Below are 22,911 nucleotides of genomic sequence, written 5' to 3' on the forward strand. Positions count from 1 at the left end.
ACTGTTGGTAGACTGTTGGGACTATTGGTAGACTGTTGGTAGACTGTTTAGACTGTTGGGACTATTGGTAGACTGTTGTGACTTGGTAGACTGTTGGGACTGTTGGTAGACTGTTGTGACTGTTGGGACTGTTTAGACTGTTGTGACTGTTGGTAGACAGTTGGGACTATTGGTAGACTGTTGGGACTGTTGGGACTATTGGTAGACTGTTGGGACTATTGGTAGACTGTTGTGACTGTTGGTAGACTGTTGTGACTGTTGATAGACTGTTTAGACTATTGTGACTGTTGTGACTATTGGTAGACTGTTGTGACTGTTGTGACTATTGGTAGACTGTTTAGACAGTCGTGACAGTTGGTAGACTGTTGGTAGACTGTTTAGACTGTTGTGACTGTTGGTAGACTGTTGTGACTGTTGGGACTATTGGTAGACTGTTGTGACTGTTGTGACTATTGGTAGACTGTTGTGACTGTTGGTAGACTGTTGGTAGACTGTTGGGACTTTTGGTAGACTGTTTAGACTGTTGTGACTGTTGGTAGACTGTTGGTAGACTGTTGGTAGACTGTTGGGACTTTTGGTAGACTGTTTAGACTGTTGTGACTGTTGGTAGACTGTTGGGACTTTTGGTAGACCGCCACACCGGCGGTCAGGATTCATGAAGGCAGTCAAATTCCACGTGACTGTTTAGTCACTGTAATTAGGCTTCTCCAAGTTCTGATGCTGCTGGTCATTAGTAGCCTAACAAACTTCTAACTGCCTGTTACTCAGCACTCTATTGTCCCTCTAATCACTCTGACATCAATGCAAATGTATCCTAAAATCTAATCAAACACTTCGTGAGAGCATTCTGTAGGCTATGCAATTGTTTGAGAAAACAGAGTGATGGCCTCTATTGAGCTCTCAAGTGGCGCAGCGGTCTAAGACACTGCATCTCAGTGCCAGAGGCGTCACTACAGACCCTGTTTCGATTCCAGGCTGTATCACAACCGGCCGTGATTGGGAGTCCCATCGGACGGCGCACAATTGGCCCAGCGTCGGCCGGGGTAGGCCGTCATTGTAAATAAGACTTTTTTCTTAACTGACTTGCCTAGTTAAATAAAAAAGAGGAAGATCCCATCAGTTTTCTATAGGCTACACCTACTATATAGTTTTCTGAACTTTCCTAATATTAAGAACATTGCTTCCCTTTACAACAGGAGTACAGCCTACCTGGCTGGCATGAAAATGAACCACGGGAGAAGCGTCCTCCATTCGCTATGTACAGTTGAAGTCGGATGTTTACATACACTTAGGTTGGAGTCATTAAAACTCATTTTTCAACCACTCCACAAATTTCTTGTTAAAACAAACTTTACTTTTGGCAAGTTGGTTAGGACATCTACTTTGTGCATGACACAAGTAATTTTTCCAACAATTGTTTACAGACAGATTATTTCACGTATCATTCACTGTATCACAATTCCAGTGGGTCAGAAGTTTACATACACTAAGTTGACTGTGCCTTTAAAGAGCTTGGAAAATTCCAGAAAATGATGTCATGGCTTTAGAAGCTTCTGATAGACTAATTGACATAATTTGAGTCCTGTGGATGTATTTCAAGGCCTACCTTCAAACTCAGTGCCTCTTTGCTTGACATCATGGGAAAATCAAAAGAAATCAGCCAAGACCTCAGAAAAAAAATGGGAGACCTCGACAAGTCTGGTTCATCATTGGGAGCAATTTCCAAATTCCTGAAGGAACCACGTTCATCTGTACAAACAACAGTACGCAACTATAAACACCATGGGACCACGCTGCCGTCATACCGCTCAGGAAGGAGACGTGTTTTGTCTCCTAGAGATGAAGGTACTTTGGTGCAGCAAAGGGCCTTGTGAAGATGCTGGAGGAAACAGGTACACAATTATCTATATCCACAGTAAAACAAGTCCTATATCGACATAACCTGAAAGGCCGCTCAGCAAGGAAGAAGCCACTGCTCCAAAACCGCCACAAAAAAGCCAGACTACGGTTTGCAACTGCACATGGGGACAAATATTGTTATTTTTGGAGAAATGTCCTCTGGTCTGATGAAATAAAAATAGAACTGTTTGGCCATAATAACCATCGTTATGTTTGGAGGAAGAAGGGGGAGGCTTGCAAGCCGAAGAACATCATCCCAACCATGAAGCACGGGGGTGGCAGCATCATGTTCTGGGGATGCTTTGCTGCAGGAGGGACTGATGCACTTCACAAAATAGATGGCATCACAAGGGAGGAAAATTGGATATATTGAAGCAACATCTCAAGACATCAGTCAGGAAGTTAAAGGTTGGTCACAAATGAGTCTTCCAAATGGACAATGACCCCAAGCATACTTCCAAAGTTGTGGCAAAATGGCTTAAAGACAACAAAGTCAAGGTATTGGAGTGGCCATCACAAAGCCCTGACCTCAATGCTATAGACAATGGGTTGGCAAGCGTGTGCAAGCAAGGAGGCCTACAAACCTGACTCGGTTACACCAGCTCTGTCAGGAGGAACGAGCCAAAATTCACCCAAGTTATTGTGGGAAGCTTGTGGAAGGCTACCCGAAACTTTTGACCCAAGTTAAACAATTTAAAGGCAATGCTTCCAAATACTAATTGAGTGTATGTAAACTTCTGACCCACTGGGAATGTGATGAAAGAAGTAAAAGCTGAAATAAATCATTCTCTCTACTATTATTCTGACATTTCACATTACTTAAATGAAGTGTTGATCCTAACTGACCTAAAACAGGGACTTTTTACTAGGATTAAATGTCAGGAATTGTGAAAAACTGAGTTTAAATGTATTTGGCTAAGGTGTATGTAAACTTCCGACTTCAACTGTAAGTGTGTAGATGACATGTCCATTTTCCCCTGCCCCTGTTTCGAGACAGGTGCCTGATAATGGTCCATTCTTAGTAAAAACAAATTTCACATATATATTTTTTTGTATATGTAAAGACAAGATTAAATCAAGAATAGTCTGATGGGTGACAATATAAGCCTGTCACTTGTGAATTATATATTACCACTTGTGATCAGCGTATCAATTACAAGTTATGCCTTTTTTGATGACTTTTTCAAATCATAGTCGCACACCTCACCTCAGGCCCACATGCCTGTATGTTTTGATAAGCTTTGTATCACAACTAAAGAGGCCAAATAACTACTTTAAATTAAGCACATGAATCCGCTTTACAAGGGGTGTAGAGCCTAACTGGCATACATAAGCAGTGTGTGGAGTTTCAAGTTTGGGGAAGATAATCACATGCATAATCGCATTTGTGGTCACTTTTGATAATGGAACATTGGCTCATATAGCCTACTGTAGTGTCCGCATTGCTGCACTTATAATATGAAGAAATAGCCTAATAGTTTATCAACATTGTGTAAAAAAGTTTTTTTGATGCTAGTGGTTGTATTAATTTGGGATCTATCGCATCACATGACTGTCCCAGACAATGTTTGGAATATGTGTTTCTCAAACAGAATAGAATAGGTCAACTTTTGTACTATGGGGGATAGTAGATTGACATTGACTAGTGCTTTTGCTGTTCGTTAGTCCTACTCAACTTGTTGGCTGACAAAAAGTAAATGTGGACAGTTCATCCAATATCTTCAATGTGCAACTAGGAATTGGATAAGGATGCACGTCCCCGATGTGTCTGTCTTCACTTGTAAAAGACCAGATCACTTGATGAAGAGCCATGTGAGTAAGAGGTGCTTCGGAGCAAACAGGACTCAGGGAGAAGGGAATTATAATTAATATATTGAGCCCAAGGACATTTTGTTAGGAGGCATTACGGAGACACACAAAGGGGATGATGCTGGGAAATTCAAGGCATTATCAAGTGCTTGTCAAATTGTGAATGAGACTGATGAAGTGTGTACAGCCTACGCAAAAAACAATGCCATGAAATTCTAAGCTAATTTTGTCTGCTAAATGAACTAGTGTATCCCACAACTATATGGCATAGACACATCAGGACCTGACATAAAGACAACTCAGAGTATGTTATTCTGTTCTTCTGAAATAGACTACATTTTCTTCATATCAGTCTTCTTCATACCTGTCTAAAATAATAATGACTTTATTGTGAAGGTGTGGGCTGTATTACATGGATTTATTAGACTTTTTAAAATGGAAATGTTCCAAAGTTCTGCATCAGTGGCTTGTAGGAAGCCCGGAGATGCTAAATGTTTTTATGTTTATTAACAGTTTATTACCGTGAGACCGGCAGTTATTTGCTTGACAATCACCGGCTGATAAAATGTTGTGACCACCACAGCCCTAGTTGGGACTATTGGGACTGTTGGAAGAGTGTTGGTAGACTGTTGGCAATGTTGGTAGACTGTTGGGACTGTTTAGACTGTTGGCAATGTTGGTAGACTGTTGGGACTGTTGAGACTGTTGGCAATGTTGGTAGACTGTTGGGACTGTTGGCAATGTTGGTAGACTGTTGGGACTGTTTAGACTGTCGAGACTGTTGGCAATGTTGGTAGACTGTTGAGACTGTTGGCAATGTTGGTAGACTGTTGGGACTGTTTAGACTGTCGAGACTGTTGGCAATGTTGGTAGACTGTTGGGACTGTTTAGACTGTTTAGACTGTTGGCAATGTTGGTAGACTGTTGGGACTGTTTAGACTGTTTGGACTGTTTGGACTGTTTAGACTGTTGGCCATGTTGGTAGACTGTTGGGACTGTTTAGACTGTTGGGACTGTTTGCACTGTTGGGACTGTTTAGACTATTTAGACTGTTTGGACTGTTGGGACTGTTTAGACTGTCGGGACTGTTGGGACTGTTGGGACTGTTTAGACTGTTGGGACTGTTTAGACTGTTGGGACTGTTTAGACTGTTTAGACTGTTGGGACTGTTTAGACTGTTGGCTATTTTCTAAATTTTTATGTAACCTTTATTTAACTAGGCAAGTCAGTTGGGAACTAATTCTTATTTACAATGACGGCCTACACCGGCCAAACCAGGACGACGCTGGGCCAATTGTGCGCCGCCCTATTTGACTCCCAATCACGGCCGGTTGTGATACAGCCTGGATACGAACCAGGGTGTCTGTAGTGACGTCGCTAGCACTGACATGCAGTGCCTTAGACTGCTGCACCACTCGGGATCAAAGCTCTCAGGCTCCTCTGTTCTTCTTTTATCAGGACAACAAATGGTGTCGTCAACACAACTGTCTCTCTGTCTGCCTGCATGGCCTCTGGGAATGTGGTGTTGGTGTGTCAGATAATGACCCAGGGAAAGTATTATATTAGAATGTGATTGTCATTCATATACCAAGCACAAGGACACATCCCTTTCCATATTTACTCTGTGGTTATGAAGATATCATATAATCCCATGATCATCTAGGTAGTGATGTATATTTCCTATGGATTGGTGTGGACAGTCTCAAGACCCCCTTTGCTTTGAACACCGTCATTGTATTGGTTAATTATTGCTGTGATTGATTGATTTAATTGAATATTCACTCTTTGTCTGTGTTTTCTCAGTTGACGAGTTCAGGTCTGCCTTTCTGGTCTGGGGCAAAGAGATGTCCCCATCCCTTGACCTTTGACCCCAGCAATGTAAGTGTTACACAACCTACTGTATCTCTCCTCAGTCTCAGACACACACAGTGCACTGCAGTTGTCTCATTTGCCTGTCGAACCAGCAGGAATGATTTGAAATGTCATTATCTTAGCTGATAACACACCCCTCACATTCTCTCTGGTTGTATATTGGATTGGTTCTTATCTAACCTGTGAGAACCACTTACCTTCTGCTGCTGACAAAGCAAGGTGGATAAAATCTACCCCAACTTTACGTACACATATACACACACACGTGCATGCACACACACACACACACACACACACACACACACACACACACACACACACACACACACACACACACACACACACAGGCACACACAATGGAGCTATAGAGGTGAAAAATCGTTCTCTCCTCTCTGTTCTCTCCACTTTGTTCTCTCCACTTTGTTCCCCTCCTCTCTTTTCTCTCCTCTCTTTTCTCTCCTCTCTGTTCTCTCCTCCATGTTCTCTCTTCTCTGTTCCCTCCTCTGTTCTCTCCTCTCTGTTCTCTCCTCTCTGTTCTCTCCTCTCCGTTCTCTCCTCTGTTCCCTCCTCTGTTCCCCTCCTCTCTGTTCTCTCCTCTCTGTTCTCTCCTCTCTGTTTTCTACTCTCTGTTATCTCCTCTCTGTTCCCCTCCTCTCCTGGTATGAGGGGTTGTCTCCTCACCTGTCCTCAGGTCTGGGCCTGCAGCTCTCACAGGCAGACAATAGGACACAACAATGTTCTTTAGGAATGCCTCTTATCAACACACTCAATAAACACACTGACTGCTTCTAGAGCATAGAGCCTATTCATGGCCTGTTGAATGCCATTTAGTAGCAGTTGTAAATCAGTGGAACCACCCTATGAATCTTTCATAGTCCTCTGATGTATTCAATGGTAGACATTACTATTTAAAACTACATGATGAATCACAAAAATATTCTAATCAGATTACAGATATTTTTGAAAAAAACAGATGATTACTTCTTGGATTACTTTTAAATTCAGAACAATGTTTGCCAAAAAATATACTATGACACCTTTCTGATTTCTCAATGATTTTCAAGTCAGCATTGAAAAACGGCGCAAGTTTAAGTTTGTTCCACCTGAGCGAGTCTGACCACAAGTCAGAGACCACTATGAGGACACCAAATGTGTTTGATGAAACCTTTTTGTCTTCTTCTAATGCCTTTGATGAGGAAAGTAATCCAAAAGTAACTGAAAGTAATCAGATTGTGCTACTGAGTTTGAGTAATCTAAAAGTTACGTTACTGGTCACAATTTTAGACCGCTAACTAGTAACTGTAACGGATTACATTTAGAAAGGAACCTAGCCAACTCTATCCATGATGAACATCCTCTATCCATGATGAACATCCTCTATCCATGATGAACATCCTCTATCCATGATGAACATCCTCTATTCATGATGAACATCCTCTATCCATGATGAACATCCTCTATTCATGATGAACATCCTGTCAGATATTAACATTTTCCATAGCTTTTGCTCCTCGCGTGCAACTGGTTGGAAGTGGTCTTTGTACCACCCCTAATATGACCAAAGTGGATTTGTGGGTTTTGTTTGAGTTAGCAGCATGTGTGTAATGTAATTATTTATTTTACCTCAGCAGGTCTGGTTCTGACTGTTGAGATGGAGAGGTGGGGGGGTCATTAACAGTTTGTGTTATCTTGTCATGTATTGTAGACCACCCATATGGACTATGTGGTGGCAGCAGCCAACCTCTATGGGCAGATCTATGGGATTGTGGGTACACGAGACAGCTCTGCAATCAGGAGCATCCTAGAGACGGTCCACATACCTGCCTTCACCCCCAAGTCTACTGTCAAGATCCATCTCACTGACAAGGAGATGGAGGAGGAGAGGGAGAGTGGACATTTGGGTGAGTAACTGTCCATTTATCTACTGTATGTTGTGTTATAAGCCTGTTTCTCAGGCCTTTGTGTTACTCTGTATTTCTGTTCCATTTGACCAGACACAGGCCGACTGGATGAGTTGCAGAAGAAGCTGTCCTCTCCTCCAGTGAACAGCGCAGCCCTGCAGATGCACCCCATTGACTTTGAGAAGGTAATAAGAGCCCAGCGCCATGCTCGCCATATCTCCACTGGTAACACTGCATAGTGCTAGGGGCCACACAGAGGGCAATGGTCCATGTTGAACTCTATATGGGGCAAAAAAAATAGCAGTTTGGTCTTTGGGTCCTCAGTGACCCTTGTCTGTACTAGTCCCTGACGGGACACACACTGCAGTGGCTCAGTGTCAAAGGAAACAGGGCTGTCCTGTGTTCTGGGTCCTCTCTGTTGCACTGCTACTGTAAGGGGTAGTATTTTAGAGAGTGCATATCTTGTTATTAACAGCTTTCAGAACAGTGGTGAATAAACAGTCTACAGAACAGTGGTGAATAAACAGTCTACAGAACAGTGGTGAATAAACAGTCTACAGAACAGTGGTGAATAAACAGTCTACAGAACAGTGGTGAATAAACAGTCTACAGAACAGTGGTGAATAAACAGTCTACAGAACAGTGATGAATAAACAGTCTACAGAACAGTGGGGAATAAACAGTCTACAGAACAGTGGTGAATAAACAGTCTACAGAACAGTGGTGAATAAACAGTCTACAGAACAGTGGTGAATAAACAGTCTCCAGAACAGTGGTGAATAAACAGTCTACAGAACAGTGGTGAAGAAACAGTCTACAGAACAGTGGTGAATAAACAGTCTACAGAACAGTGATGAATAAACAGTCTACAGAATAGTTGTGAATAAACAGTCTCCAGAACAGTTGTGAATAAACAGTCTACAGAACAGTGGTGAATAAACAGTCTACAGAACAGTGGTGAATAAACAGTCTACAGAACAGTGGTGAATAAACAGTCTACAGAACAGTGGTGAATAAACAGTCTACAGAACAGTGGTGAATAAACAGTCTACAGAACAGTGGTGAATAAACAGTCTACAGTGACTAGGCCTGAGGACCTCTAGCCCTGTTTGTGGGGCTGTAGGGTGTCGTCGTCGTCGTCCGTCCCCCCCCCCCCCCCGCTCCCCATCTCACATGGTCTACCACCACCATGTCACCCAGCCCTGTGAAGCAGCACACTCACGCAGCCCCGAGGGCAAAAGTTCCTCCATAACACTTCCATTGTACAGCCAGTCACTGTCATGCAGTGGAACTGGAGCCTCTCTCTCTCTCTCCTTTCTTTCTTTCTTTCTCTCACTCCCACTCTCTCTCTTCTCTCTCACTCCCCCGCCTCATCTATCCATCATTAAAGGAGGTTTGGAGCTGTGTAGTACAGATGACTGATTATTGTGGCTGGCGAAGTGTGTAGGGTGGCTGGTGAAGTGTGTAGGGTGGCTGGTGAAGTGTGTAGGGTGGCTGGTGAAGTGTGTAGGGTGGCTGGTGAAGTGTGCAGGGTGGCTGGTGAAGTGTGTAGGGTGGCTGAGGTAAGACAGGTATTAGATGTCACCTTTCCTTGGATGTGACTGAGACCCTCCTCCTCGTCCACCTCCTCATCCTCCTTGTCCACCTACTCTCTACCTCTGCTAACTGGACAGGTCATGCTACAGATGCCTGGAATGTGAGGAAACAGATTCCGCAGTATCGGGTTGCCAGGTGAGACTACCTCATGACCCCTCCAGCTGCCCCTGACTGATTGTCGCCCTCTTTGTAGGGCTGTGCTGGCTGAGGTGTGAGCTCATAGACAGTGTCGCTAACAGGGGAATCTGATTTCCACTACATGGCAGAGGGGTGATAAGTCATGTACTAGTGTAATTAAAGTGACACAGACACAAAGGCCTCAGAGCTCAAAGCAGACGAACCACGGCATCACATCATTGACTCATTTGGCTTTAACAGACAAGGAAGTGCTGAGAAGTATTCTGGCCTGGAATCAGTTGATCTCATCTTCATCTCACAGCTGTTGATGTAATGTATGTCAGAATGTTTCTCCAGTTGTCTCCTCTTCAGAACCATGTTGCTCCTGTGGCAGGTGTTCCCTGAAAATAGAACAATCTAGTGGTCTTTGGATATTAACAGTTAATGCATTCATGTATTATAAAGAGGATCAATTGTGTTTACAGGATGATGATAATAACTTCCACATAGACTACATAGTGGCTGCCTCTAACTTGAGGGCAGAGAACTACGACATCCCAACAGCTGATCGTCACAAGGTTAGAATCTTCATTGTTTTCTCCTATTACAGCGACACAACAGAGAGTGATAGAAAGAGTGAGAGAAAGAGATTTCCCAGTATCTCAAAAGATTTTTGAGATTTGTTTTTCTGTCCTTGTGGGGAACAAACAATTAATTCCCATTTTAAACCCCTAACTCTAACCCTAACCCCTAACTCTAACCCTAACCCCTAATTCTAACCCTAACTCCTAACCCCTAACTCTAACCCTAACTCCTAACCCTAACTCCTAACCCCCAACTCCTAACCCCCAACTCCTAACTCTAACCCTAACTCCTAACCCCTAACTCTAACTCCTAACTCTAACTCCTAACCCTAACTCCTAACCCTAACTCCTAACCCTAACTCCTAACTCTAACCCTAACTCCTAACCCCTAACTCTAACTCCTAACTCTAACTCCTAACCCTAACTCCTAACCCTAACTCCTAACCCTAACTCCTAACTCTAACCCTAACTCTAACTCCTAACCCTAACTCCTAACCCTAACTCCTAACTCTAACCCTAACTCCTAACTCTAACTCCTAACCCTAACTCCTAACCCTAACTCCTAACTCTAACCCTAACTCCTAACTCTAACTCCTAACCCTAACTCCTAACCCTAACTCCTAACTCTAACCCTAACTCCTAACTCTAACTCCTAACCCTAACTCCTAACCCTAACTCCTAACTCCTAACCCTAACTCCTAACTCTAACTCCTAACCCTAACTCCTAACCCTAACTCCTAACTCCTAACTCTAACTCCTAACCCTAACTCCTAACCCTAACTCCTAACTCTAACTCCTAACCCTAACTCCTAACCCTAACTCCTAACCCTAACTCCTAACCCTAACTCCTAACTCTAACCCTAACTCCTAACTCTAACTCCTAACCCTAACTCCTAACCCTAACTCCTAACTCTAACTCCTAACCCTAACTCCTAACCCTAACTCCTAACCCTAACTCCTAACCCTAACTCCTAACTCTAACCCTAACTCCTAACTCTAACTCCTAACCCTAACTCCTAACCCTAACTCCTAACCCTAACTCCTAACCCTAACTCCTAACTCTAACCCTAACTCCTAACTCTAACTCCTAACCCTAACTCCTAACCCTAACTCTAACCCTAACTCCTAACCCTAACTCCTAACTCTAACCCTAACTCCTAACTCTAACTCCTAACCCTAACTCCTAACCCTAACTCCTAACCCTAACTCCTAACCCTAACTCCTAACCCCTAACTCCTAACTCCTAACCCTAACTCCTAACTCTAACCCTAACTCCTAACTCCTAGCGAAATGTCCCCACAAATGCCCCCCCCCCTCTCACTTTTCTTTGTTTTACTATCCTTGTGAGGACTTCTGGTCCCCACAAGGATAGTAAAACCAAACACACACACACACACTCTTTTAACTGGAGCTTCTTTCTCCCCTCATCCACAGAGTAAGCTGATCGCGGGTCGCATCATCCCGGCTATAGCCACGACCACGGCTGCGGTGGCAGGTCTGATGTGTGTGGAGCTGTACAAGCTGGTCCAGGGCCACAGGAAGATCAGCTCCTACCGCTCAGGCTACATCAACCTGGCTGTCCAGTACTGTGTCCTGTCAGAGCCCCTCGGGCCACAGCGCTTCACAGTGAGTGACCGGTCAGCACACACACCCACAGTGTAAAGTGATGAATGCGATTTTTTTTTTTTTTACAGGAGAGGGAATTGAACTGACAGTATTTACATGGTAAAATAGAATAAAACAGAGACTGTATTCAGTCTGCCTCTTAACTGCTACTGTTACTTCAGCATTTAGGCCTAAATCTGTTCCGCTTTATAGTGTAAGAGACTACAGCTAACCTGAGAATCCACGGCCCATAAGGGAGAGGTTAACTCAGCTCAGTCTAATCCGAGAGGGTGTTTGCATCCAGGTAAGGCAGGGAGTAACTGTACACCCCCCCACCCCCGCACCACCCTGCCTGGAGCTGTGTTTGCACAATCCAGGAGACCTTCAATGCATAAAGGCACCCAAGTGTGAAGCAAGATAATAGAATAGAAGCAGAGAAAAGAGCAGAGAAAAGTGTGTTCTAAGAAGAGAGAGCTTTCAGGCCCACATCTCCAGTTTGCTTCAGATGTAATGCCTGGCTTTTGGGTTATTCGGTTCTATGGAACAATGGCCACACTATAACCTAGAACAAGAATGGGCACTTGCCAATTAGAAAGCCAAACAGAACTCTGGGTCTAGTTCTGGGTCATGGATTGGGAGGACACCCGATGATGAGGTAAGGTGACGCCCACAACGCCCTCCTTCCCCGTCCCAGGATAGCTCACCTCTGGAAGGGTCTGACCTGGGAAGCGGGCCTTGTCCTCCCGTAGGCGCCCCCAAATCCCGACAGTACAAGGGTTGTTGTACTGTACACTGTCCTCTTGCTCGGTTTGGTATGCTAAAAGCTTGTTGAGCAGTTAGGTAGCTATGGCAATATGTAGGCCTGTTTATGAGACCTATGGGAGCATATGAGGCGGGGACAGCACAGACATAATGGCTTTTTGTTATGATTCATGTTGGAAATCATGTTTCACCAGTTCTGTGTAGGGAAGTTCTGTTTTTCCTCTTTTACTTGACCCTTGTCCAGACATTCCAAACCTAGTCAGAACTGCATGGAAAACAGTTGATTCACCGTGAATGTTAGCAGTCATGCAGAGAGAGCACTTTAAATAACTAGAACCTAAAGATTTATAACACACTGCAGAGATGAGGGGGACAATATTTTCCAGACCCCAACTGTTCAAGTCTCTTTTTTTGTGGCATCAGCATATATTTTAGTTCAGCTTCTAAATAAGTATCTTCATGTCTCAATGCACAGGAAGCCATCCAACTGCAGCTAATGACTGGGCTGTGCGGTGCTGAGCTGTATGTACTGTGTTGAGCTCTCTTGTTGGGCTGTGCGGTGCTGAGCTGTATGTACTGTGTTGAGCTCTCTTGTTGGGCTGAGCTGAGCTGGTCTGTGCTGTACTGTGTTGAGCTCTCTTGTTGGGCTGAGCAGAGCTGGTCTGTGCTGTACTGTGTTGAGCTCTCTTGTTGGGCTGAGCTGAGCTGGTCTGTGCTGTACTGTGTTGAGCTCTCTTGTTGGGCTGAGCAGAGCTGGTCTGTGCTGTACTGTGTTGAGCTCTCTTGTTGGGCTGAGCTGAGCTGGTCTGTGCTGTACTGTGTTGAGCTCTCTTGTTGGGCTGTGCGGTGCTGAGCTGTATGTACTGTGTTGAGCTCTCTTGTTGGGCTGAGCTGAGCTGGTCTGTGCTGTACTGTGTTGAGCTCTCTTGTTGGGCTGAGCAGAGCTGGTCTGTGCTGTACTGTGTTGAGCTCTCATGTTGGGCTGAGCTGAGCTGGTCTGTGCTGTACTGTGTTGAGCTCTCTTGTTGGGCTGAGCAGAGCTGGTCTGTGCTGTACTGTGTTGAGCTCTCTTGTTGGGCTGAGCTGAGCTGGTCTGTGCTGTACTGTGTTGAGCTCTCTTGTTGGGCTGAGCTGAGCTGGTCTGTGTTGAGCTCTCTTGTTGGGCTGAGCTGAGCTGGTCTGTGCTGTACTGTGTTGAGCTGTATTGTTGGGCTGAGCTGAGCTGGTCTGTGCTGTACTGTGTTGAGCTGTATTGTTGGGCTGAGCTGGTCTGTGCTGAACTGTGTTGAGCTGTATTGTTGGGCTGAGCTGAGCTAGACTGAGCTGTAATGTGTTGAGCTCTGTTGTTGTGCTGTGTTGAGCTGGGCTAGTGTATGGCTGACTAAGTAGAGTGAAGGAGCCATGTAGGCCAGAGTAGATAGAATACAGGTCTCCAGATGGGGAGAACACAGAGGCGTGTTGGGTCTGGGTCTGGGTGGACCCAGACGAATTGAGACTGTTCTGAGGGCAAAAGGAGGGTGCAACTCAATATTAGGAAGGTGTTCCTAATGTTTTGTATGCTCAGTGTATATTGTGCACACACACACACACACACACACACACACACACACACACACACCTGTCTTCACCAATACACTTGTGTTCGCAGTGTCCAGAACACACAAATGGTAAGAGGTGTTCTGGTCCTCATACAGTCTCTCCTCATGCTCCCCACTCCCCACCCCTCCCAAATGGTCGCAACTTGTGTCTCAGTCAGACTGGAGACTGACTAAAGAGAACAAATGTCACCTAATTTCCTCCATTGCAAAAAAAACAGGCTTACCGTGCTTTTTGTGTTTGAATAGTTTTGCTGAAATATAGTGATGCAGACTAACACTCTGCCTCCTCTTTTGTGTCCATGTTTCCTGTATGTACAATAGAAGCAAAGCAACTTGATTATGCCAAAATTGATAGTATCTGGGTTTATGGACATTCATAGCATAGTGGTCATCATGAACATGGCACATGAGTGACCTCTGAACCCAAAGGTCAGAATTGGGGAAGTCCCAGGTCAGCCCTCCTGACAGGCGGGGAGGGAGGATGTTGTTTTATGTGAGGAACGTGTGCGTGCATCTCCCCTAGTCCTCCTGAGAGTAGACTGGGTTAACAGAAGGCCTAGACAGACCTCAGCTTCCTGTGGGTTTGTTTTCAATACTTCAGCTCATACATACTTCTGTCTGCTGCTTCCTTTCCTGTGTTTAGGAATGACATGCTCTCACATACAAGCTTACCAATTACCTCACTCCAGTCACTGTTCCCAAAGCACCTTGTCAGTCAAACCCCCCTCTTATCAATGATATTACTACTTTAAAATGGCGAAGGTGTTTGATAGCCTCTCACCTTGTCTGAGGCAAAGATATGGGGATAGCCGCTCCCTTTCTCCTGAGTGTTGTAAAGGCCAGCTGCCCAGCTAGCCTGTTGGAAGGTGTGGCCAGAGCCATCTGGAGGGAGTCCTGGGGTCTGGTTACCTCAGCTCACCTTGGCAGCCTTTGTGTGCTAGATGGAGGAGGTGTGTGTGGTGGAGGAGGAGGAGGTGTGTGGAAGACAAGCTGTCAGGCCAGATGGAGAGATGGCAACATGAAGGAGAAGTGCATGGGAAGCACGCAGTCTGCAGCACCAGTAATTAGGTAGAGAAATGATTTGTATACGTTATCCGGAGGAACAAGAAAAAATACTTTAGCAAATACACTGTTAATAAGGTCATACAAATGTTTATATTCTTTGTATAGCACTCTGCACAGTGTATTTATTATAATTATACCTGCTTTTACAATGTTTTTTTCTTAAACAAATGTTTCATGAACACATTGATAAGTATCAAGATTTTGCCTCTTCGTCACAGAGCTGAATCGCAGCTGGACCACATGGTCTGCTTTAGTCATTGCTGCAACATGCTACTTTATCATTTTCATCTCAGCCCGTTTCCCCGCCAGACTAAATATCCTTCAGGATTATTGCCGATTTTATTAGTCTGCTTTTGAAGTGAGTGCAGGCGTGCAGCTGTTACATCTCACTGGTGATCTGACAACTATCAAGGGATCAACTTACGCATGCATGGATGTAGACCACCCCTGCCATGAGATCAGTCAGCTTTTTATATCAAATAACTGGACTAGAGCCTTAAATGGGTTTGGTAGTCTGTTAGCTTGACCAGCAGATAACCTCATCTTTAGATATTTTGTCTGCATGCCACAGTCCTCCTTCTCTGCAGAAACATGCTCTGTGGATATAGAGATATCATTCTAGGAGAAAGAGAGATTGTACACAGTACCGATGAGCTAAACGTTGGCTAAGAGAAGACCTGCAGTGAAAGCCCCATATAAATGGACCATTAACATCTGGCCACGGAGACTGGTAGATGGTTATTGCAACCATAAAGGTGGTATAATAAACTCAGCAAAAAAAGAAACGTCCATTTTTCAGGACCCTGTCTTTCAAAGATAATTCGTAAAAATCCAAATAACTTCACAGATCTTCATTGTAAAGGGTTAAAACACTGTTTCCCATGCTTGTTCAATGAACCATAAACAATTAATGAACATGCACCTGTGGAACGGTCGTTAAGACACTAACAGCTTACAGACCGTAGGTAATTAAGGACACAGGTATGAAAACTTAGGACACTAAAGAGGCCTTTCTACTGACTCTGAAAAACACCAAAAGAAAGATGCCCAGGGTCCTTAGGCATGCTGCAAGGAGGCATGATGTGCAGATGTGGCTAGGGGAATAAATTGCAATGTCCGTACTGTGAGACGCCTAAGACAGCGCTATAGGGAGACAGGACGGACAGCTGATCGTCCTCGCAGTGTCAGACTACGTGTAACAACACCTGCACAGGATCGGTACATCCGAACATCACACCTGTGGGACAGGTACAGGATGGCAACAACAACTGCTCGAGTTACACCAGGAACGCACAATCCCTCCATCAGTGCTCAGACTGTCCACAATAGGCTGAGAGAGGCTGGACTGAGGGCTTGTAGGCCTGTTGTAAGGCAGGTCCTCACCGGCAACAATGTTGCATTTGGGCGCAAACCCACCGTCTCTGGACCAGGCAGGACTGGCAAAAAGTGCTCTTCTCTGACGATTCGCGGTTTTCTCACCAGGGGTGATGGTCAGATTCACGTTTATCGTCGAAGGAATAAGCGTTACACCGAGGCCTGTACTCTGGAGCGGGATTGATTTGGAGGTGGAGGGTCTGTCATGGCCTGGGGCGGTGTGTCACAGCATCATCGGACTGAGCTTGTTGTCATTGCAGGCTATCTCAATGTTGTGCGTTAAAGGGAAGACATCCTCCTCCCTCATGTGGTACCCTTCCTCCAGGCTCATCCTGACATGACACTCCAGCATGACAATGCCACCAGCCATGCTGCTTGTTCTGTGCGTGATTTCCTGCAAGACAGGAATGTCAGTGTTCTGCCATGGCCAGTGAAGAGCCCGGATCTCAATCCCATTGGCATGTCTGTGACCTGTTGGATCGGAGGGTGACTGCTAGGGCCATTCCCCCCAGAAATGTCCGGAAACTTGCAGGTGCCTTGGTGGAAGAGTGGGGTAACATCTCACAGCAAGAACTGGCAAATCTTTTGCAGTCCATGAGGAGGAGATGCACTGCAGTACTTAATGCAGCTGGTGGCCACACCAGATACTGACTGTTACTTTTTATTTTGTTCAGGGACACATTATTCAATTTCTGTTAGTCACATGTATGTGGAACTTGTTCAGTTAATGTCTCAGTTGTTGCATCTTGTTATGTTCATACAAATATTTACACATATTAATTTTTCTGACAATAAACGCAGTTGACAGTGAGAGGATGTTTCTTTTTTTGCTGAGTTCATAAGGTTTTTTGTTCTGAATACACTCTTGGTGCAACTGAAGTGGTGTATTCATCTGTAACAATAGCATTCTTTTTTTGCTATTCTAAAACAGGAAATGGGGCTTAGCTGGCTAATAGCCATACTTTGGCAATAACAAAATAACAAAATGCCTGCACTTTTCCCCAATGCCCCTAGCATCCCCCTTCATCCCCAGGGACTGTGGGTTTTAAACAGCTGTTTCCCCCTACTGTTGTTGTCCTCCATATAGATAATTAAGACCCTATTCCCACTACGAGATTTGAAAGAGAATTCTACTTTTCAATTCACATGACACCCTGGCCTACCTTTCATTGTGGCTGGCAATGCCACAGTGTTGGTCCACATCTCAAATTGACCGTAAATATCACAGTATGACAAACCTTTCTTCTAAAACATATTACACCGTTAAATAATGCAACAAATCCATATTACACTCTTGAATAATGAAACAATTCACAAGCCTGTATGTGCAGACAATGAAAAGGTTTATTTTCTCATCTGAATGCTAAACTCATTACATTTTAGCTTCAAGACCAAAGCACAGAGTTGTATAACAGGCTTCATCAAGTGACATTAGCCCATAAATGTAATGTCATGTTTTTATAGCCTAAAATATGCCCATTTATTTGTGTTCTAAGAAAATGTGAACCGAGGCATTTTTTTATAAAAAATGATTGACTGGAATGAATCAACACAATAGTGATGACATACTGTATGAGTGTCATTTATAGTTACAGATGCAAAGGCCTACATACAGCGAGCTCAGCCCTGTTAATGTTATTGTCCAATCGCATTTGTCTCTTTGTCCGTTTAAAGGGTTTTAATGTTGTTTATAAAAGCATGTGACCTGATTAGAAAAATTATCTGGTCCCATCATAGCCCATATAAAACATGTTTTTACAACTGAGTTATTACTATGTCATATGCTACAACTAGGTCCAGAGTTGGTTAGGTTAGCCTACTACCAGATCAGGAATAACTCTGGGCCCCGGGAAAATAATTCCCCCCACCACCACCACTCTGGGACCTGTGGTGCCACTTCTGAAATGACCTCACAATGTTACAAATGAAAAAACATATCCTATTTGTATGATGTACATTTTATATTTGTTGTGTGGTGGGGATGGGCTTCTGTAGTTTTACATGGCTCAGTGCAACCAGCAGCTTCTGTGACTATTTAATAATGTAACAGGCAGTTACTGCAATTTAATGTAAAAACCCAATAAAACATTTCTTAAATATGAGGAAAATGTTAATACATTTCAGCTGTTTCTAAAACATTGCTCTGCTATTACCATTTATACTGTAGGAGTGTTGGCTCACTAAGACATTTGTGTTTACACTGCCCTGCTTCAAGGAGGGCAACTGTTGGGCCGAGGGTCGTGCGCTACCTCCTGAGGTAGTGGTCGATACGACGTAGAAAGTACACACGTTTACCTTTGAATGATATGTGTAGTGGACTGTATTTTTACGGAAAGTGTAGTAATGTACACTACCATTCAAAAGTTTGTGGTCACTTAGAAATGTCTTCGTTTTTGAAAGAAAAGCACAACAGTGAAGAGGCTTTTCCGGGATGGTGGCCTTCTAGGCAGAGTTGCAAAGAAAAAGTAACATCTCAGCATGGTCAATAAAAAAGAAAGATTACGATGGGCAAAAGAACACAGACACTGGACAGAGCAACTCTGCCTAGAAGGCCAGCATCTCGGAGTCGCCTCTTCACTGTTGACGATGAGACTGGTGTTTTGCGGGTACTATTTAATGAAGCTGCCAGTTGAGGACTAATGTACTTGCCCTCTTGCTGAGTTGTGCACCGGGGCCTCCCACTCCTCTTTCTATTTTGGTTAGAGCCAGTTTGTGCTGTTCTGTGAAGGGAGAAGTACACAGCGTTGTACGAGATCTTCAGTTTCTTGGCAATTTCTCACATGGAATAGACTTCATTTCTCAGAACAAGAATAGACTGACGAGTTTCAGAAGAAAGTTATTTGTTTCTGTCCATTTTGAGCCTGTAATCGAACCCACAAATGCTGATACTCAACTAGTCTAAAGAAGGCCAATTTTTTTGCTTCTTTAATCAGCACAACAGTTTTCACCTGAGCTAACATCATTGCACAAGGCTTTTCTAATGATAAATTTGCCTTTTAAAATTATGAACATGGATTAGCTAACACAACATGCCATTGGAACACAGGAGTGATGGTTGCTGATAATGGGCCTCTGTACGCCTAGGTAGATATTCCATTCAAAATCAGCCGTTTCCAGCTACAATAGTCATTTAGAACATTAACAATGTCTACACTGTTTTTCTGATCAATTTGATGTTATTTTAATGGGCCAAAAAAAATGTTTTTCTTTCAAAAACAAGGACATTTCTAAGTGACCCCAAACGTTTGAACGGTAGTGTAAGTGTGACGAGGCACAACAATGTAAAAGAATAGGAGGCAGCCCTCGTCAGCCCCACAGAGAGACTCTGAGTATCGCTTTCCACTAAGTGTTGATGGTTTTCACTAGGGGTTCGGGCATGGGTCATAACATTTGGAGAGCACTGAAACGTGATGCTGTGATCTCTGAGATTGACATGCAGAAATGCCACGTCCAACTTGAACTAGCTAACTTTCCTCACGTTTCGTTCTTCTCTTTCCTGGCATTTATGTTTTCTTGGCACATTTATTGATATTTGTGGTTTAGAACTGCAAAGGGAGTGTTTAAACTTCACAATAAAGTTTAATGTGCCTCTTTAGTGTAATGGTAGTCGCTGGTCACATTCTTGCCCGTTGGATTCATTTGATATGACCTAGAGGGAGAAAAGGGCTAACACTCAGCTTCTAGAGGGAGAAGAGAGCTAACACTCAGCTTCTAGAGGGGGAATAGGGTTTAACACTCAGCTTCTAGAGGGAGAATAGAGCTAACACTCAGCTTCTAGAGGGAGAATAGAGCTAACACTCAGCTTCTAGAGGGGGAATAGAGCTAACACTCAGCTTCTAGAGGGGGAATAAAGCTAACACTCAGCTTCTAGAGGGGGAATAGAGCTAACACTCAGCTTCTAGAGGGAGACTAGAGCTAACACTCAGCTTCTAGAGGGGGAATAGGGCTAACACTCGGCTTCTAGAGGGAGAATAGAGCTAACACTCAGCTTCTAGAGGGAGAATAGGGCTAACACTCAGCTTCTAGAGGGAGAATAGAGCTAACACTCAGCTTCTAGAGGGAGAATAGAGCTAACACTCAGCTTCTAGAGGGAGAATAGAGCTAACACTCAGCTTCTAGAGGGAGAAGAGAGCTTACACTCAGCTTCTAGAGGGGGAATAGGGCTAACACTCAGCTTCTATAGGGAGAATAGAGCTAACACTCAGCTTCTAGAGGGAGAATAGAGCTAACACTCAGCTTCTAGAGGGAGAATAGAGCTAACACTCAGCTTCTAGAGGGGGAATAGAGCTAACACTCAGCTTCTAGAGGGGGAATAAAGCTAACACTCAGCTTCTAGAGGGGGAATAGAGCTAGCACTCAGCTTCTAGAGGGAGACTAGAGCTAACACTCAGCTTCTAGAGGGGGAATAGGGCTAACACTCGGCTTCTAGAGGGAGAATAGAGCTAACACTCAGCTTCTAGAGGGAGAATAGGGCTAACACTCAGCTTCTAGAGGGAGAATAGAGCTAACACTCAGCTTCTAGAGGGAGAATAGAGCTAACACTCAGCTTCTAGAGGGAGAATAGAGCTAACACTCAGCTTCTAGAGGGAGAATAGAGCTAACACTCAGCTTCTAGAGGGAGAAGAGAGCTAACACTCAGCTTCTAGAGGGGGAATAGGGCTAACACTCAGCTTCTATAGGGAGAATAGAGCTAACACTCAGCTTCTAGAGGGAGAATAGAGCTAACACTCAGCTTCTAGAGGGGGAATAGGGCTAACATTCAGCTTCTAGAGGGTGAATAGGGCTGACACTTGGCTTCTAGAGGGGGAATAGGGCTAACACTCAGCTTCTAGAGGGAGAATAGAGCTAACACTCAGCTTCTAGAGGGAGACTAGAGCTAACACTCAGCTTCTAGAGGGGGAATAGGGCTAACACTCGGCTTCTAGAGGGAGAATAGAGCTAACACTCAGCTTCTAGAGGGAGAATAGGGCTAACACTCAGCTTCTAGAGGGAGAATAGAGCTAACACTCAGCTTCTAGAGGGAGAATAGAGCTAACACTCAGCTTCTAGAGGGAGAATAGAGCTAACACTCAGCTTCTAGAGGGAGAATAGAGCTAACACTCAGCTTCTAGAGGGAGAAGAGAGCTAACACTCAGCTTCTAGAGGGGGAATAGGGCTAACACTCAGCTTCTATAGGGAGAATAGAGCTAACACTCAGCTTCTAGAGGGAGAATAGAGCTAACACTCAGCTTCTAGAGGGGGAATAGGGCTAACATTCAGCTTCTAGAGGGTGAATAGGGCTAACACTCGGCTTCTAGAGGGGGAATAGGGCTAACACTCGGCTTCTAGAGGGAGAATAGGGCTAACACTCAGCTTCTAGCGTGAGAAAAGGAATAACACTAGGCTTCTAGAGGGAGAATAGGGCTAACACTCGGCTTCTAGAGGGAGAATAGGGCTAACACTCGGCTTCTAGAGGGAGAATAGGGCTAACGCTCAGCTTCTAGAGGGAGAATAGGGCTAACACTCATAGAGGGAGAAAAGGGCTAACACTCAGCTCTCAAATGTAATTGTCCAAAGCGTGCTGCATTAATACAACCCAGAATTCCATATTTGATCAAAGTTCTGTTTTTTCAACCGAGCTCTCTTACAATATAAAACAGTCACGATATCCGGAGGTCCAGCAGGCCGGTAGTGTTACTTCAGTCAGTGGGTGTTGTTATCCGGACTATCTCTGGCCTGCGTGTTGATAGGGGTGCGGGGGGAGGAGAAGCGGGCCCCTAATGACGCCCCTGGGTGCTGTTAGCTGTAAGGTGAGCCGCAGACCGTTAAACCAGAGAAGGAAGGCGCGCGGAGCAGAAACGTGACCCTGCCCTGGGGATCGATGGAGTGGGGAGTGAGGAGCCTAGCTAGGCGTTCAGATGTTGTCTAGCCGTCTGACTGGGCTGCCCTGTTCTGCTCTGGCTGGTGGTGTAAGCTTTCTAGGAGAGAATCGTTACTAGTCTGCCTGCAGCGCTGCTTGTCTGCTTTAGACAGCCCACATCATAGCCCTTAATTTTTGGTTTCAGGCCTTATGTTTTGCATTTATCCACTACGCATGGCCGTTGACTTCATCATTGTCCTGTCTCACCCTGTTTGTCCACTACGCATGGCCGTTGACTTCATCATTGTCCTGTCTCACCCTGTTTATCCACTACCCATGGCTGTTGACTTCATCATTGTCCTGTCTCACCCTGTTTATCCACTACCCATGGCTGTTGACTTCATCATTGTCCTGTCTCACCCTGTTTATCCACTACCCATGGCCGTTGACTTCATCATTGTCCTGTCTCACCCTGTTTGTCCACTACGCATGGCCGTTGACTTCATCATTGTCCTGTCTCACCCTGTTTGTCCACTACGCATGGCCGTTGACTTCATCATTGTCCTGTCTCACCCTGTTTATCCACTACCCATGGCTGTTGACTTCATCATTGTCCTGTCTCACCCTGTTTGTCCACTACGCATGGCCGTTGACTTCATCATTGTCCTGTCTCACCCTGTTTATCCACTACCCATGGCTGTTGACTTCATCATTGTCCTGTCTCACCCTGTTTGTCCACTACCCATGGCCGTTGACTTCATCATTGTCCTGTCTCACCCTGTTTGTCCACTACACATGGCCGTTGACTTCATCATTGTCCTGTCTCACCCTGTTTATCCACTACCCATGGCCGTTGACTTCATCATTGTCCTGTCTCACACTGTTTGTCC

The 22,911-nt window shown here is 44.6% G+C and overlaps 1 protein-coding gene across 4 annotated transcripts in view; it reads left to right on the forward strand.

The window, feature by feature from the left end:
- Nucleotides 1–22,911, forward strand: part of uba7 (ubiquitin-like modifier activating enzyme 7) — a 71,730-nt gene that overhangs the window by 21,347 nt on the left and 27,472 nt on the right. For 2 of the 4 annotated variants that reach the window (XR_005037088.1, XM_036950741.1), the window contains exons 17-21: nt 5,512–5,586; nt 7,286–7,481; nt 7,575–7,666; nt 9,680–9,772; nt 11,213–11,404. Coding sequence is in view for 3 of the 4 variants with exons in the window: in XM_036950741.1 (XP_036806636.1) it covers nt 5,512–5,586; nt 7,286–7,481; nt 7,575–7,666; nt 9,680–9,772; nt 11,213–11,404 (648 nt within the window). In the remaining variant the exon portion in view is untranslated. Of the gene's footprint in view, nt 1–5,511; nt 5,587–7,285; nt 7,482–7,574; nt 7,667–9,154; nt 9,213–9,679; nt 9,773–11,212; nt 11,405–22,911 lie in introns of those variants that run through there. The other 2 variants (XM_036950743.1, XM_036950742.1) reach the window with 2 other exon arrangements.

This window comes from Oncorhynchus mykiss, chromosome 17 (assembly GCF_013265735.2).
Source record: "Oncorhynchus mykiss isolate Arlee chromosome 17, USDA_OmykA_1.1, whole genome shotgun sequence".
NCBI classification, from domain to species: domain Eukaryota; kingdom Metazoa; phylum Chordata; class Actinopteri; order Salmoniformes; family Salmonidae; genus Oncorhynchus; species Oncorhynchus mykiss.